The following is a 15,295-nucleotide window of genomic DNA, read 5'->3' as shown; positions in this document are numbered from 1 at the left end:
GATGCTTACATGAGGGGGAGTAAATTCGCACTACATTTTCTTTTAAGGTTGTGACATACTGTGCATCAAAGGATTATGTACCATTTTTTTCCTTTCTTAGGTTTTTATTCCACAGGGTTTTTCCTAGTAAGATTTTTAATGAAGCATATCATTTATATAATGAACATCCAATGGGGAGTGTTATGAAAGCTATTAAGTGGATGTTCAACCTTTCACCTTTCACCTTTCACCTTTCACCTTTAATATCCCTTAACATTCCACATTTGATTTTCTTTAGCCTTTAAGCTTTCATCTTCCTTAAACCTCTCATCTTCTTGTAACTCATTTCCTATTTATGTATTAGAATATGAAGAGTTTAATCTCCCTATATATAGAGAGAAGTACGCTACTTGTAAATGTGATGAAAAATATAGAGTACAATAGAAATCCTCATATTCTCATGTCCATCTTTTATCTATTATTTTTGTTTATAATATTGCTCACCTTTTTACTTATATTTATTTCTAATGTCACATGTGTTGCACATGATTTTAAACGTTTAATTTTTTATTAATTTTTAATTATTGTACTTAGTGTAAACGTAATTCATATTATTTGAATTGTTGAACATAGTTAAAATATATTAACTTATTTAACAATTCAAATATTATAAGAATAAATTTCAAATCATAATTAAAATATTTTATTATATTTAACGTACAATATAGTTTTACTACATATAATTAATACAAAGAAACATTATTCAAAATAATAATTAATTAATATAACCAACGTCATTAAATTAATTTAGTGCAAATAAAAAAATCCTAATCATTATTAACCCATTTGTATAAACTATAAAAATTAATTTATTGTAAATTAAACTTTTCACTATTCAATTTTTATCTAATAAATATCAAATAATGTAATAAAAATAATTTTATTATTTATTATATAAAGCTTTGAATAAGGTTTTTTTTTAATAGAACTGAAATTTTTATTTATAAGTATGATAAATTTTATTATCAAAAATTTTATTTAATTAAATATTTTAGTAAAATTAAAATTATTATTTATAAATTTGATAAATCTTATAAATAATAAAAAAATATTTAAATTGACAAATTCAGAACTATAATCTAAAAAAATTGTTATATTTAAAAGTTTTTCTAAACTCGAGTTTTTATATATGATAGATTATAGATATAGATAAATTGATTTTTTTTTTTTTGAATTTACCATCAAAATATTTCCTGAATCAAAATTTAATTTCATTAGTCATAAATTAACATCATTGAACATTACAGATTAGTTTCAATCACTTGGGGAGGATGATGGGCTGAATATGAACAAGGACTTACGAAACAGTCAGCGCATGTGCTCCCAACACTCTCTGATGATGAATCAACTTACTACAATTTTGTGCCTTCAATGAAAACATTAGGTGAATGAATCTTACTTGTGGAGAGAATGTGGAAGATTTTATGCATTCATTCAGGGACTACCGCACTGTTTCTTCAATCTGGGAGCGGTATCCTCCATCAACTGCATTGATTAAACAGTGTTGAGGATATTTGTTTTTAAATACAGATGAGACCAAATGCAGTGTGATTGCAATATCAATTTGGAGGTATATGGGGGAGCAGCAAGAACCAAATCTGTTTGTTTCCTCTTACGTTTTAGAGAACGATTCAAACTGGGCAGTGTTGAACAGATGCACCGCCGTCAGCTACATTTTTCAAAATATTTTTCTTAGTTTTGAAAAGTCAAGATTACCTTTTGTTTCTACCTCACTCAAACCCCTCTTGTAAAACAAGAATAGCCCCTTTTGCTGTAAATGTTGGTTCTGAGGCAATTATTTAGTGTTGGATGACTCTTATTAATCATTGCAATCCAGCTGGTCATAGCAAGCCAAAAAGAAATTGCAGATTTTTTCCCCTGATCTTATCTAATCTGCTTCTCTGTTCTCTTTTCTCATTTCATATTCTGCTATCATTCTAGAGTTCAACCAATTCACTCAAAGCCAAACAATTGAATAGAATTGTCTAACCATGTGTATTGCTGCTTTCATTTGGCAAGCTCATCCACTCTACCCTCTTCTGCTTTTACAAAACAGAGATGAATACCACAACAGGTAGGTTTCCATTTCGCTTCAATTATTTTTCTTTCAAGGAAGGAAGCATCTATGATTAATCTATGGGATTTGTTTTATGGGTGGCGTTGAAGGCCTACAAAGCCAGTTGCATGGTGGGATGTTGATGGTTGTGAAATACTGGGAGATAGAGATGAGGTTGCAGGAGGGACATGGTTGGCATGTTCAAGACAAGGCAGAGTAGCTTGTCTTACCAATGTTTTGGAGCTTCCTCACCTTCCCAACGCCAAGACCCGCGGGGATCTCCCTATACTTTTCTTGAAGGTAAATCTATATGCCTTTCTTTGTTGGTTCAAGCGAAACTCAACTAACAGTAAGTATTGCTGATACAGAGCACAAAGAGCCCCATGGAATTTGCCCAACAACTGATCACTGATGCTCATCAATACAAAGGATTTAACCTCATATTGGCTGATATTCCTTCAAAATCAATGGTTTATGCCTCCAATAGGCCAAGGGGGGAAGACATTAACATTCAACAGGTTTCTCCAGGTCTTCATGTACTTTCAAATGCCAATCTTGACTCACCCTGCCCTAAGGTACATCTCTTTTACGCAAGAAAAACAACTCTTCCATATTACATTGCTATAAAGTCATACAGAAATGCAAATGGACACTGGAGATTTGATCCATCCTTTCCCACTCTGCAGGCTCTGCGGCTACGTAAAAGCTTCAAACAAATGCTGAATAAGTATGGTAACAATGAAGTAATGGTGAAGGAAATGGTTGAAAAACTCATGGAAGACAAAGTTAAAGCTGATAAAAGCAAGTTACCTGGCATTTGTGCTCTGGAGTGGGAATTCGAGCTTAGCTCCATATTTGTTGAAACGGACACTCCACTGGTAAAATTCCGTTCTAAATTTATTGAAAGAAAAAAACAATGTTAAAGCTGATAAAAACTGTGGCCGTTTGAACTATGCGTTTTATGGGATACAGGGGCTTTGTGGCACAAGGAGTACTATAGCATTGACCATATCTGCTGGTGAAGAAGTCGGCTTTTACGAGAAATATCTTGAAAAGGGTGAGTGGTTTGAGAAAACCATCAATTACAATCTCCAGAAACAAATCTAGAAACATTTCCTTTTTCTTTATGTCCTATTTTTCGATATTTATTTAGAAAATATCAAATAATAAGATTAAACAGGTTTTCAATCATTTTCACAAATACAATCTATAATTAAACAAACCTAAAATAAACAAACAATAAATATAAAACATATAACAATCCATCATTCAACAAAACCCAAAATAAATAATAAGAATTATATTTATACTATAAAATTCATTCTTATTAATTAGTACATCACATTCTAGCCAATTAAAGTTTACATTGGAATGAACCTAAAATTTATTGTTCCAATTATTACCGAAACAAAATGTATTGGCTAGTAAGGATGATACAGGAACGGAATTGGCTAGCTTAAATTTTGCTAAAACTTATTTATAATAAGAAAAGTACATTATAATGGAAGAGAATGTGTCCAAGTGTTATATTTTGCGAGGAACCGACTGTGTTCCTCTTTGCTAAATGCAAATTGCTACACATCTAATAGATTACATTTGCAAAGAATCAGCCCAAAGAAAATACTCAAATCTATTTCGAAGGATATCTTTTGGACTGAAAAATCCCCTTCAACAAAGACGAAACTTGTGGATGGCACATGAGACCCAATTCCCCAATTCTAATTGATCCGCGTTACCCATCTGGGAATGATACCATCCCCAAGCGGAAATAATATGTTGTTAGATGCCAATTTTATATTTATCAAATACCAAACCTTAACACCTCTATGGTTAGAGGTTCAACCCTCGCTCATGGGAGTGAAACACATTTTCTGATTAATCTTTTATCTTAGATACAACCAAAATAAAAAAATCTTAGGCAGGAGGGTTGCAGCAAGACAGATTCATGATAAGGGACAAGTTATGGAATCGAAAGGAAATGGTTCCTTGGCACAAACTTGTATAAGGGAACCACGCAATCCCAAGTCGCTCTCGTACTGTTTGGCTTGATATACGGGACAGACTGGTTGTTGAGTCCAAGCTACTGTCATTTGGAAAGCAAGTTGATCCTGTGACCTGTGCAGGGAAGAAATTGAAGTTAGGGATCACCTGTGCAGGAGTTTTGATGCTGTGTGTTACATTTGACTCACTCTTCTTGGCAAGACAAACTTGATTGGATGCTTGTTAATGTCACGGGAAAATCCATAGAATCAGCAATGATTAGTAGGGGCCAGGAGACTGCAAAGGCCAATCCAGCTCCCGTCCAATTAGATAAAATGTACGGTGAGATGTAAGCTAGTTGATTCTAAACTTTCGTTAATGCTTCATATGCAAAGGTTAGTCAAAAACTTTTGTTGATGGTTTCAGAGGAAATGAAAGGTTACTAGTTTTTATACACCTCCATTCAAAAATCACTGCTTGGAAACACAAGTTAACGTCAAGACTAATCAAACCATGTAAACCACTGGAAGAATAAGAACCTGTCAGACTTACTTAAAATAGATCAACTGAAAGGAGAGCCTGTCAATAGGTGATTATTTATTTTTTATATAAGGAAGCGTCGCAGAAAGGTAATGGACTTTCTCCTACACATAATAAACACTTTTTAATAACTTTAGCAGTTGACCATATATAATAGTGGAATAAAATCTTTAAACCGTCAAACCACATAAAATAAATAAACCACGTCCAATAATTAGCTTACAGCATACAATGGAAGACCAACGATTAAAGATATCTGTAAATTGCTTTGAAAGATTTGACGCACAAATGAGAACCCATTAAAACGAATACAGAAACCATTATTAAATACCACCACCCAAGAAATAACATTCACACAACCACACAAACCAGCAGCATCCACGACATATATACATTAATACGCCTGTCAAATCGCATTGGAGCAAGCAGCAAAATTATAAAAGATGGCAACAGCAAGACCAAATTATCGGACTAATTCTCTACAAAAGGATTTATCTAAGCCATTCAACTTTAAATCAAAAAGTACATATAGAAGCAGATTATCCCATCTACAACTATTAATTTCAGAAGGTCAAAAGGAACCAACAGGATTCAGAGGTACATTTCTCCCTTAGATGGCATGCGCATCTAAAAGAATAACATGGAAACATCGAAAGCATTAACATATGGTTTTGATCAAACACTATCACAGCCTACATTGATTATGCTATCCACCACGGACCTTCCTACTCATCATCTTCTTCCTGCATTAAAATAAGAAACAATTCATTAAGTCAAACAATAGCAACCAACATCAACAACAGCAACAATTAACGGAAACATTGCAACTTACGTCTCCGCTGCCTTCTTCATCATCATCCTCATCATTCACCTCAGACACTGATTTGTCAGACTCAACATCTTCGTCTTTAGGACCCTCAGCCTGGAAAATCCATCAATTATTAGCTGCCCAAACAGATACATTATGCTCATAAATGAAAATCTGAATTACCTGTCTCTTATTGTAGGCCTTCATGTTCTTTTCATACTCGACCTTTCGCTTTTCTGCCTTGGCTACATAAGGTGCTTTTTCCTGAATATAATTATTTAAATTTAATCAGAAAACGCAGTTGCGAATATAGTTTTCGAATACTTCAAACGAAACAACTAAATACTTACAGCTTCAGACAAGCTCTTCCATTTATCTCCACCAGCTTTGCCGACCTAAAGTTGGCACACGAAAAATAGAACAAATAAATTGAACTTTATTGAAAAAAAACAAAGACCCGTGGCTATAAACCAAAAAGAACAAATAAAATCAGTGACACCTACAGCGGCAACGGATTTGTTTTTAGGGTGATCCTTCTTGTATTGCTCACGGAACTCCTCCCTATAATACGAAGCGAGCATCAACAATTTGGATGAGAAAATGAGAGAAAATCAACGAAATAAGAAAAATCGCTTAATTTGCCTCTTCAACGAGGGATTATGAACGCCAGAACTTCCAAAGGAGCAAAGGAACAAACACAAAAAAATTAAAGGAAAAATTGACAAAAGAAACAGTTGAGAATTGTTGACGACACAAATTGAGAGGCAAGATAAGAGAAGAAAATAAAATTACATGAAAACGAAGAAGGCACTAGCAGGCCTCTTTGGCTTGTTTGGATCCTTGGCAGCCTTCCCCGATTTCTTTCCAGCTTTGGATTTCACGGATAGCCTAAGAACAAATAAAAAATAGTCGACCAATAAGAAAGAAAATTTCCATCCAGATCTTAGATCCTAGAAAACACGATATTAAAAAGCAAGAGAAAAAACGAATGGAAAAAGGGGGACGAAAACTCACTTGGCACTCTTAGTATCTGACTTAGATTTTCCTCCCTTCATGTTGAATCCTGCAAATTAAAATCGCAGATCAGTGGAAAGAGCGAGAGAAATCGTGGAAAATTGAGAAAAAAAATGGAGGAAACCGACGGAAAATACCTGGTTGGTGAGGTAGGGTTAGGGTTGAAAAAAGAGAGAGAAAAGGGGAAACAAAGGAGAGATATGAGATTGGGGATTGAGGATTGAGGGGTGAGTTGAAAGGCCGAAAGGCGGAGATATTAAGTTAGGGGCAAATTGAAATTCAATTGCGCACGAAATGAAAATTGGGGGTTTAGGCGGGATTTGTAAATTTCATGCCAGGTCAGCGATCTGTGTGCTTTTATATTATTGGCTGCGTGACTCCTAAGCTTTTGCCTTTCCCAGATTCACCTCTCTCCCTTTTGTGTTTCCTTTGTGCTTCTTCGCTCTCACTGCAAGCTTTGGTTTCTCTTTTCTCCTTTCCTTTTATTGACCTGCACGCCTTGCTTGGGCACTGGGCCAAATTGGTAAATTCATGCCCCTTATCCCCATAAATGTTATAAAAGATATTTTTATATTACATATACGAGATTGAGATTTAGTGGGCCTTCTCCCACTCAATTCTAGCCCAATTCACTTGCAAAGCCTAATCATAAATCAATGGATCTATAACCAGGGCGGCCCGATCTGCCTTCTAAGTTTCATCTATTCCAGATACTAGTTTGTGCCATCTGCAGTATTGTATTTCTTTTTTATAATTATAAGAATAATGATGGACGGTTTATCTGTAATTAGTATAAAAATAGTGGTGATGGTGAGATTAGATACTATAGTGTGAGATAAAAATAAAACTAAACGCGCTGCACTGAAGATAAACGTCCATCCAAAATGATCCTTAATATATTTTTACGTTAAAAATAATTAATACAATTTATACTAAATTAAAATAATTAAATTACATATAATTAGCGTTTTTCACGTGTGAGTAAAAGAAGAAAATTTGAAGGAAATAAATGTAGGTTAATTAAAAGAGGTGATTTTTTTAAAATATTTATTTATGTTTTTTTAATTATGTTGTCAGAGTTTGATTACAAATTACTCGAGTTCAGGGTGTACTTAGTTGGGTGAAAAATTAGAACGATGGGAGGAGAAGGTGGAAAGTGGAAAGAAATTAAATTTTAAGTGTAGGCTTAGTTTAGCATTTCTTCTCTAAAGTGTTTTTGAAAAGCTTAAAAACATCTTCTTTAGCAATGTTTTTTATCTCAAAAGTGCTTCTTAAAAGCAATGCTAAATTGACCAGGGAAGAAAAGTAAGAGGAAATAAAATAGAATGGATGATCATTTTCTATCCTAATACATAAAAATCAATTTTTCCAAATCGGGATGATGAGAAGAGAGAAAAGGAGAGAAATGAGTATATTAGTTCAAAATTATGCATTTGTCGAATGTTTTTATTTTCTTTCCTTTCATTTTTCAACTCTACCAAAAAATGGATGAAAAGAAAATTATAATTTTGTTTCCATTTTTCCATCTTTCCTCCCAAACAAACTTATGAGAAGAAAAATTATGTTTTTCATCTTTATAGTTTTCTACCTTCTCGATTTTTCATCCTTTTGGTTTTTTTTACACTCTACTAAGTAAAGCCTAAAAGTCCAACATCCTATCATCCTATCATATGCTTATGTTTGAGTTATTTTATGAAAAATTATTATATGAAATTTTAAAAAATGTACTTCACTCTTCTCCTAATTGAATTTGTACACAATTAACTCATGAAATCAACTCAAATTGAAATTTTATGAAAATAGAATAAAAAACCAATTAAAAAACATATATTTTTTGTTATTCAAAAAACATTAAATTGCCTTTAGGTTTTTTTTATCCCTGTTTTAAATTTGGATGTCACTATTATAACAATTGTGAGAGAATGAGAACCGAAGATCGAGTGTATGAGGTAAACTTATCGGGTTTAAATTCATTCTCTCCTCTCATTGGTGCTCCTCTTCATGGAGGTTTATTGTAATAAGAAATTTTTCCTTTAAAAAAATTTAATAATATAAAATTTCATTACCATAAAATAAAACCTAACCCTATATTTATTGTAATATAACTCTTTGGTGTAATTAAATTTTTATAAATGAGTTTTCTAGAAATAGTTATAAATAATTACAATTTTAAAAATATTTGTTATATATAAAAAAGTACGAATTTGAACTGATGAAAATATTCTCTATTTTTACTTGATGAATAATTTGGGGGAAAATATACTGCACTTAGTACGAGGTTAGTAAACCGTTAAACTACTTGTAGGGAAAATCTGAAGGTGCATATGAATCATAACTTTAGGAGATAATGAGCACAACTTCAATGTTACATTACTTTGTCTATTGCATTTTTATTTATTTTAATCATTACTGATATCTATTTTATTTATTTCATTCTAATTATTACTTATTGAGGGAATAATCAACATTATTTTGTGGCTGAATTGAATATATTTTTTTGTATTAAATTTATATACACTATTTCATTATCATCAAGTTTTTGGCATCTATGTTTTCTTCCATATAATTTATTAAAATAATTTTAGCTAAATCTTTAAATTAGGGCCCAACCTTTTAGGACTTGTTTACATAAGAATTAAACCTTTCAAAATGGTTATATAAAGGCCTATTGTTTATAAAAGTACTTAAATGAAGGCTAAACCTTTTAAAATGGTCAAATAAAGTCCTAACATTTTCGAAAGTGCTCAAGTAAGGGTTAAATCTTTTTCAAAAGTGCTTAAGTGTCATATACCGTGTTACAGATAGACCTGCTCATTTGTCGGGCCACCCAGCCCGGCCCGAAGACCCGCTCAAAAAGTGGGAGGGTTTGGGCAAAAATATAGGCCTGAAAAATTGGCTTGGAAAAAAAGGCCCATTTAAAAAATGAGTCAGGCCTCGGGTAAGGCATTTTTTGCCCGGGCCTAACCCTGCTCGGCTTGAATTCACAAAAAGGATAAAAAAAAATCTGCTATTTTTTGTTGTTTTAATGCTATTTTCATGTTGTTTTCTCCCTATTTTGCTACTATTTCACTATTATGTTACTAGTATTTTGTTGTTATTGTTTGGATATTGTATAACACTTGTTTTATTGTTAATTTTGTTCTATTTTAGTGTTATTTAAGTATACATATTTTTTAAATTTTATTTTCAATTTGTTGAAAAATATTTATTTTAATGTTTTTGGTTTTTTTATGTATTATATATATTTAAAATTATATAAAAATAATATAAAAATTAATACTGGTGGGCCAAACTCGAGTTTTAACTTTTTATCCAAGCCAAGCTTGAGTAAAATTTTAGGCCCATTTTTCGGGTCGGGCCGAGCACGGGCCTAGCAAATGGGACTAAATTTTTTATTGGGCCTGGCTCGACCGATGAGCACCTCTAGTTACAAATTATGGCTCGACCGATGAGCACCTCTAGTTACAAATTATGTTTTGACTGTTTTCTCTTCTTTTCAAGCAATATATGATTAGAATGTTAAGTGTTTTATTCTAAACACCTTAGCATTTGCCTAATTTTTTCTACAAATTAGGTTAAAGCATGTGAAAAGCTATTATTTAAGCACTTTTATAAAGGTTAAGCCTTTATTTGGCCATTTTGAAAGGTTTAACTCTCATGTGAGCACCCTCTAATAAGTTGAACCCTGATTTGAACATTTACCTAATAGTTTTACAAAAAAAAATTAATTATAAATAATAATATAAAAGTGCATTTTTTTTTGCTTCCACGTATATAAGTTGGCAATTAATGTTGCTGTTGAGATTGAAGTTGTATTTTTAGTTCTTGTCAATGGAAAATCAATCTAATGTTAAAGACTCTAATGTAAAACAATTCTTTCAAATTTAATACGAGGTTATGATCAAACACTGATTATTAATTACATCTTTAACACTATTATACTATATTAATAACTATTTTGTAAATATTTTAAATATATGTAGGTGTCACGGGGCTAGAGTTTTAGTTTCGCAATCTGTGTGGCGTTATGTGATTTCTTCGCTTCAAATACGTCTAAGTTAATCTAACTCTCGCAAAGTGAGAATTCTCATAAAATTTCTCTAAGACACCAAAAATATAGCGAAAGCAACTCAAAGACAAAAGAAAACTTGAAATAAAAGAATAGCCACAAAAGGCAAAAGCACGCCAAATGTTTGAGTAAATGCTCTCAATTAGTATCCACTACTAAAGAATGGAATACAATGGATAATTTAAAATTAGGGGGAAACTTTCTATTTATAGTTGAGCTCTCCCAAATCCAACGGCACAACTAGCTTTACATCGATGTACGAGATCAAAGCATATCTATAATTAAGAGATTTACATAATCTCCAAGATTACAAAATCAAATATTATCAAATTACAAATCTTTTAAGATTACTTTCGCTATTTATCAAGATAACTATAGTTTTCCATAAGTGTTTCACTGGGTCACCAAAGCTTCAAATAGATGGGTTTTATCACTTATTTTTCGAATTTGGACTAATTTAAGTGGGTTAAATGAATCCTATTTAATTGATAGACCTCTATAAAATACTTTTTGTGCAATAATCACTGTCTTTAAACCGTGCCCGTAACATAGAAAGATGGATATGTAAAGGTTGGAACTATTTTTGAAAGTTTGATAAGATGTTTGTATATTTTACAACCTTGGAGAAAAAATTTAACGTTACACGTCTTCTTGATGTATGTTACAAACATGAAACACAATTTTTACTAGAAAAAAATAAAAAGGTATAGCAGGAAAATAATTTATTTATAACATTTTTATTTATTCAATCTTAATAACTTCTATTATAAGTTCCGTAGCGAGTTTGTCATGCAATTATTTTTTTATTTAAAAAAAAAACAGGGAATTTGATGAAATGTGATGGTGGTTTTCATGCCTTGCAAAATGCACTTACATTGAAATGTAAGTTAATACATACGATAATAATTTATTATTTACTAGCATAAGATTTATAATAATATTTTAAAACAACTTTTAAGAACATAAATTTGAAGATAAATAAGATATCTAATTATACAATTAAGTGTATTACAATCACATTTTGGAAATTTTTGATTAATTTGAGTTTTATACTAAATATGAATTTTTTTAGGTCTTAATTTCTGTCGTACATAATGCAAAGTTACATGTAACATTACAAAAAGTTTTTCCATAAAAGAGGGAAGATTTGGAAAATTAACAACATTTTTTTTAAATATAAACTTTTTAAATTCATTAATTTATTCAATGAATGGAATCATACAATTCAGGGGGAAAAATAACGAACACTTGTTATAGATAGTGAAAGACAAGCTCCACCAACACAACAAAGGCTAAGGTTTTAGCTTTAGCATCAATAGAACATCATGACACGTTGACAATTGGCTTTGTTACAACTCAATCACGACATATCTAGAGTGATTGCAATCACGTAATACGATAAGAAAATCAACCCCGGATAGTCCAAAGCGATGAGCAAAAATCGACAAAAGAATCGAGCATTTACCAAACTAGAGAGGACGACAACGAAACCATCCCTAAAATCAGTTGTAAAACTAATGTTACATGCATAAGCAAGACTAAAAAACGTGCTACAAGAGCAGACAAAAGCTTCTAAAACTGAAAACTTATTAAATAATAGAAAAATAAATAAAAAAACATATAAAACTTAAGACAACACCAGTCCAAATCGAATTGTGAAATCATTTATTATTTTGAATTGCTCTCAAAACAAAAACATATTAAGAAACTGACAAAGAGTCACCTATTTTCCAATAAAAATTACTGCTAGTTGGTAGAGTTTTAGTGAATGACAGGCGTTTGTCATTTAGCCATTACAACTTGTGAAGATAACAAATATACTCACAAAATAGGTTTACAAATTGAAAAAAGAGAATACATGTGGAGTGAATGAGAAGCAGAAAGAAAGAAATGGTTGGTGGAAGAGAGAAAAAGGCGGGCGATAGCCAACCCAAAAGTTGGTACCGCCGTTGTTCAAAACAAAAGATAAGAAGTAAACAATTGGGAGAAAAAAAGATAAAAGTATTTAGACTTATTTAATGTTTGACTCACCCACCCAAACTCGAAGTCCTACTTGAAATATGAGAGAGTTTAGATAAAAAAAATATTAAACTGATACCCTAAAAAAAAGTAGAAGTTTATCTGTTAATTTAAAGGAATAAAGTATAGAAAAAGTAAATGACTTTTATTGCTAATGAATTTGACGATTCTAGTTATCTTTGAAAAAGAAAATTTAAATTGCAACTTGAACAAACGTGAGTCATTCAAGGATTTCTTTATTATTTTTGTAATATGTATCATCAATAATTTTTAGAACAAATGGGCTAATCATTTAGTTCTTTTATATTTTAATCAACAATATCTATAATCATTAGTTTGAAATTTTCAAAAATATTATAAGCTAATTAATATTAATTTTAGTATTTGACTCCAAAGTAATTAATATTATACATTAATTAAAGAATACTATTGTTAAAGAATAGAGTACCTTGCTCCAATTCAAAAGTTTACTTGGAAGGGTTTAATAAAAAATATTAAAATTTTCAAATGAATTTAAAAAATATTAGTCGGTTGAGTCTTAATACGATTGATATGAGTATTATTGTCAATACAAGAGGACGTAGGTTCAAATGCACTGAAGCGTATTATCCTCCTATTTATGGGTTAGAGAGAGACTATAGATAATTCTAAACATCTTATGTCAAAAAGAACATATATGATCAGAATATTTTATTTTATTTTTTTGCAATTTTTAGAATTATAACTATCAGACATGATTATGAACTGCTTATGGTGTTTATTAACAAATAAATTGATAATTTTATTTTGTAAATACTTTTCGTTTTTTTTTACTTCTGTTACTAAAAAAAGAAAGTTGAGTAGGATTACATTAAAATTTATAACCTATCAATTTTTTTTGTTTAAACTTAATAAATATGTCATCACATTTTTCCTGATCACAAGTGTTAATTAATGACTTATTCTCATTATTAAATAATTAAAGTGTTTTCCTTTTTAAAGTGTTTATATTTAGGCCAAATTAGGCTAATATGTAATTTTTTTTAAATTAGGTTTTTAAGCAGTTTTTTTAATTTAGGGAAATAAGCCATTTTTGGAGAGAGAAATAGAAAGCGTGCCCAGCTAGGCGCGCTTTCTGCATAAGTGAAAGAAAAGCTCATCCAACTAAGTGCGTTTTCCTGCCACTTGTATAGAAAGCTCACTCAACTGGACGCATTTTCCCTTTTATCTTTCCTAGGGTTAGTTATTTAAAAATATTTTTAGATTTAAGGTTTAAATAATATTAGAGTTTTTAATAAGGTTTAGGGCTTTTTGATTTAGGGTTTTTTAACAGGGTTAGAGGTTTTCGTTTAAAACTAGAAAATTTCAAAGGTAGTTTTGAGGAGTCGGGGATGTGATAACGCGCCTCATGACATATACATTTCATATGTCGTAGCGAGATAAGACCATCACATCAAAAACCCATTTTGGGAAAATCAGGTTTCGAGGTGATTGTGTTTGATAATATCAGAGGTCGAAGTCAAAGTGGAGGTCCTAGTTGACGGTCGTGATGTAATCATAAGTTCAAATATAACCGGGGGCCAGTTGATGGTCGTTACGTGGTCATGAGTTCAAGCTTTTTGGATACCGTGCAAATGATGCCTTATATATACCATACATAAGATTTAGGCCATAATCATAGGGAAAAATAGAGGGATTTTCGGTGTAATCAACGTATTTTTTTCTCTATTTCTACGCAGTTGGTATCTTTTATTCTTATTCAAAGGTTGGCACTGAGTTGGATACAAGAGGACTCTCAGGGGGAGAGTGTAACACCCCTAACTCGTCTCTGTCACCGAATTAGGGTTACAGATCATTACAGTACAAATCAGAACAATTTACTTCAAAACAGATCAATAATACCATTTGTTATTAATTATCAGAACTTATCACAATCTTAGTAAACATACACATTTGGGCATTAAATCGAGCCTTCGAGGCCCTAAAAGCAGTTCAGAAACAAGCTAGGACTAATTTGAAACAAATAAGAAATTTTAGGAAAAAGTTGAAAATTTTAAAAACATGGGTCACACGGCCGTGTGACATAGCCTAGACTGTGTGGACATTCGAAGTTTGGATACACGGCCGTGTCTCAACCTGTGTGTGAAAACGAAGTTGGGTCACACGACCGTGTCGCCAAGCGTGTAACTCTCTAAGCTCATGTGGTCCACGCTACACCTAAAATTTAAATGACACATGACCATGTGGGATGACCGTGTGTGGTACACGACTGTGTGACAGCCAGTGTCTCAGGCCGCGTGCAACAAAAGTTGCCTCTAAGTCAAGTCATTTCAAGCCCAAAACTTGCACACAAAGATTTACCAATTCAACCATCATTAACATATATAAAGCATACCTCGAAACATCTATAAACATGCCAAAATCACATTCAACCTATTTTTAACCAATATGCCATTTAAATGACACCTCAATCATCATTCTATTCAATTCGATCAAACATGCCTTATAACCTAAACATATATTCATATGCTCACACCATTATTATACCATTTCTATCACATATGAATGAACACAAATCACATATTTACAAGGCATTTTAGGTCCAAAGTCACAACATATACATACATTTACATAGCCATATTAACATATGTATAAGTTTGGTAGCAATCCAAACATAGCAACTCAAACATCAAAATACCAAGTGGTAACTGGCCTATACATGCCAAATAACCATATCACAACATATCACACAAACATCTTTTTTCTACTCACATGAGGGCATGCATAGTTA

At 31.8% G+C, this 15,295-nt stretch overlaps 2 protein-coding genes and 1 long non-coding RNA gene across 3 annotated transcripts; 1 reads left to right on the top strand and 2 right to left on the bottom strand.

The window, feature by feature from the left end:
- The first annotated feature begins 1,236 nt into the window (after positions 1-1,236).
- Positions 1,237-5,184, top strand: LOC107922188 (transport and Golgi organization 2 homolog). The gene is made up of 5 exons (XM_016852082.2): positions 1,237-2,113; positions 2,206-2,395; positions 2,464-2,670; positions 2,782-2,973; positions 3,068-5,184. Exons 1-5 carry the CDS (start codon positions 2,031-2,033, stop codon positions 3,200-3,202), a joined length of 807 nt encoding a protein of 268 aa, XP_016707571.1. The 5' UTR covers positions 1,237-2,030; the 3' UTR covers positions 3,203-5,184.
- On the bottom strand, positions 2,185-3,240 carry LOC121213869 (uncharacterized). The gene is made up of 2 exons (XR_005909353.1): positions 2,906-3,240; positions 2,185-2,801 (listed from the first exon to the last, which is right to left on the bottom strand). It is a non-coding gene; the product is annotated as an uncharacterized lncRNA (long non-coding RNA).
- Positions 5,096-6,963, bottom strand: LOC107922191 (high mobility group B protein 3). Its single transcript, XM_016852083.2, has 8 exons — positions 6,575-6,963; positions 6,438-6,486; positions 6,216-6,311; positions 5,927-5,984; positions 5,774-5,818; positions 5,607-5,687; positions 5,448-5,537; positions 5,096-5,358 (listed from the first exon to the last, which is right to left on the bottom strand). The coding sequence occupies exons 2-8, from the start codon at positions 6,476-6,478 to the stop codon at positions 5,341-5,343; spliced, it is 429 nt and encodes a 142-aa protein (XP_016707572.1). The 5' UTR covers positions 6,479-6,486; positions 6,575-6,963; the 3' UTR covers positions 5,096-5,340.
- Positions 6,964-15,295: the final 8,332 nt, after the last annotated feature.

The sequence above is a fragment of the Gossypium hirsutum genome, chromosome D01, assembly GCF_007990345.1.
Source record: "Gossypium hirsutum isolate 1008001.06 chromosome D01, Gossypium_hirsutum_v2.1, whole genome shotgun sequence".
NCBI lineage: Eukaryota > Viridiplantae > Streptophyta > Magnoliopsida > Malvales > Malvaceae > Gossypium > Gossypium hirsutum.
The sequence above is the reverse complement of the archived record's forward strand: the minus strand, read 5'-3'. Positions and strand labels throughout refer to the sequence as shown.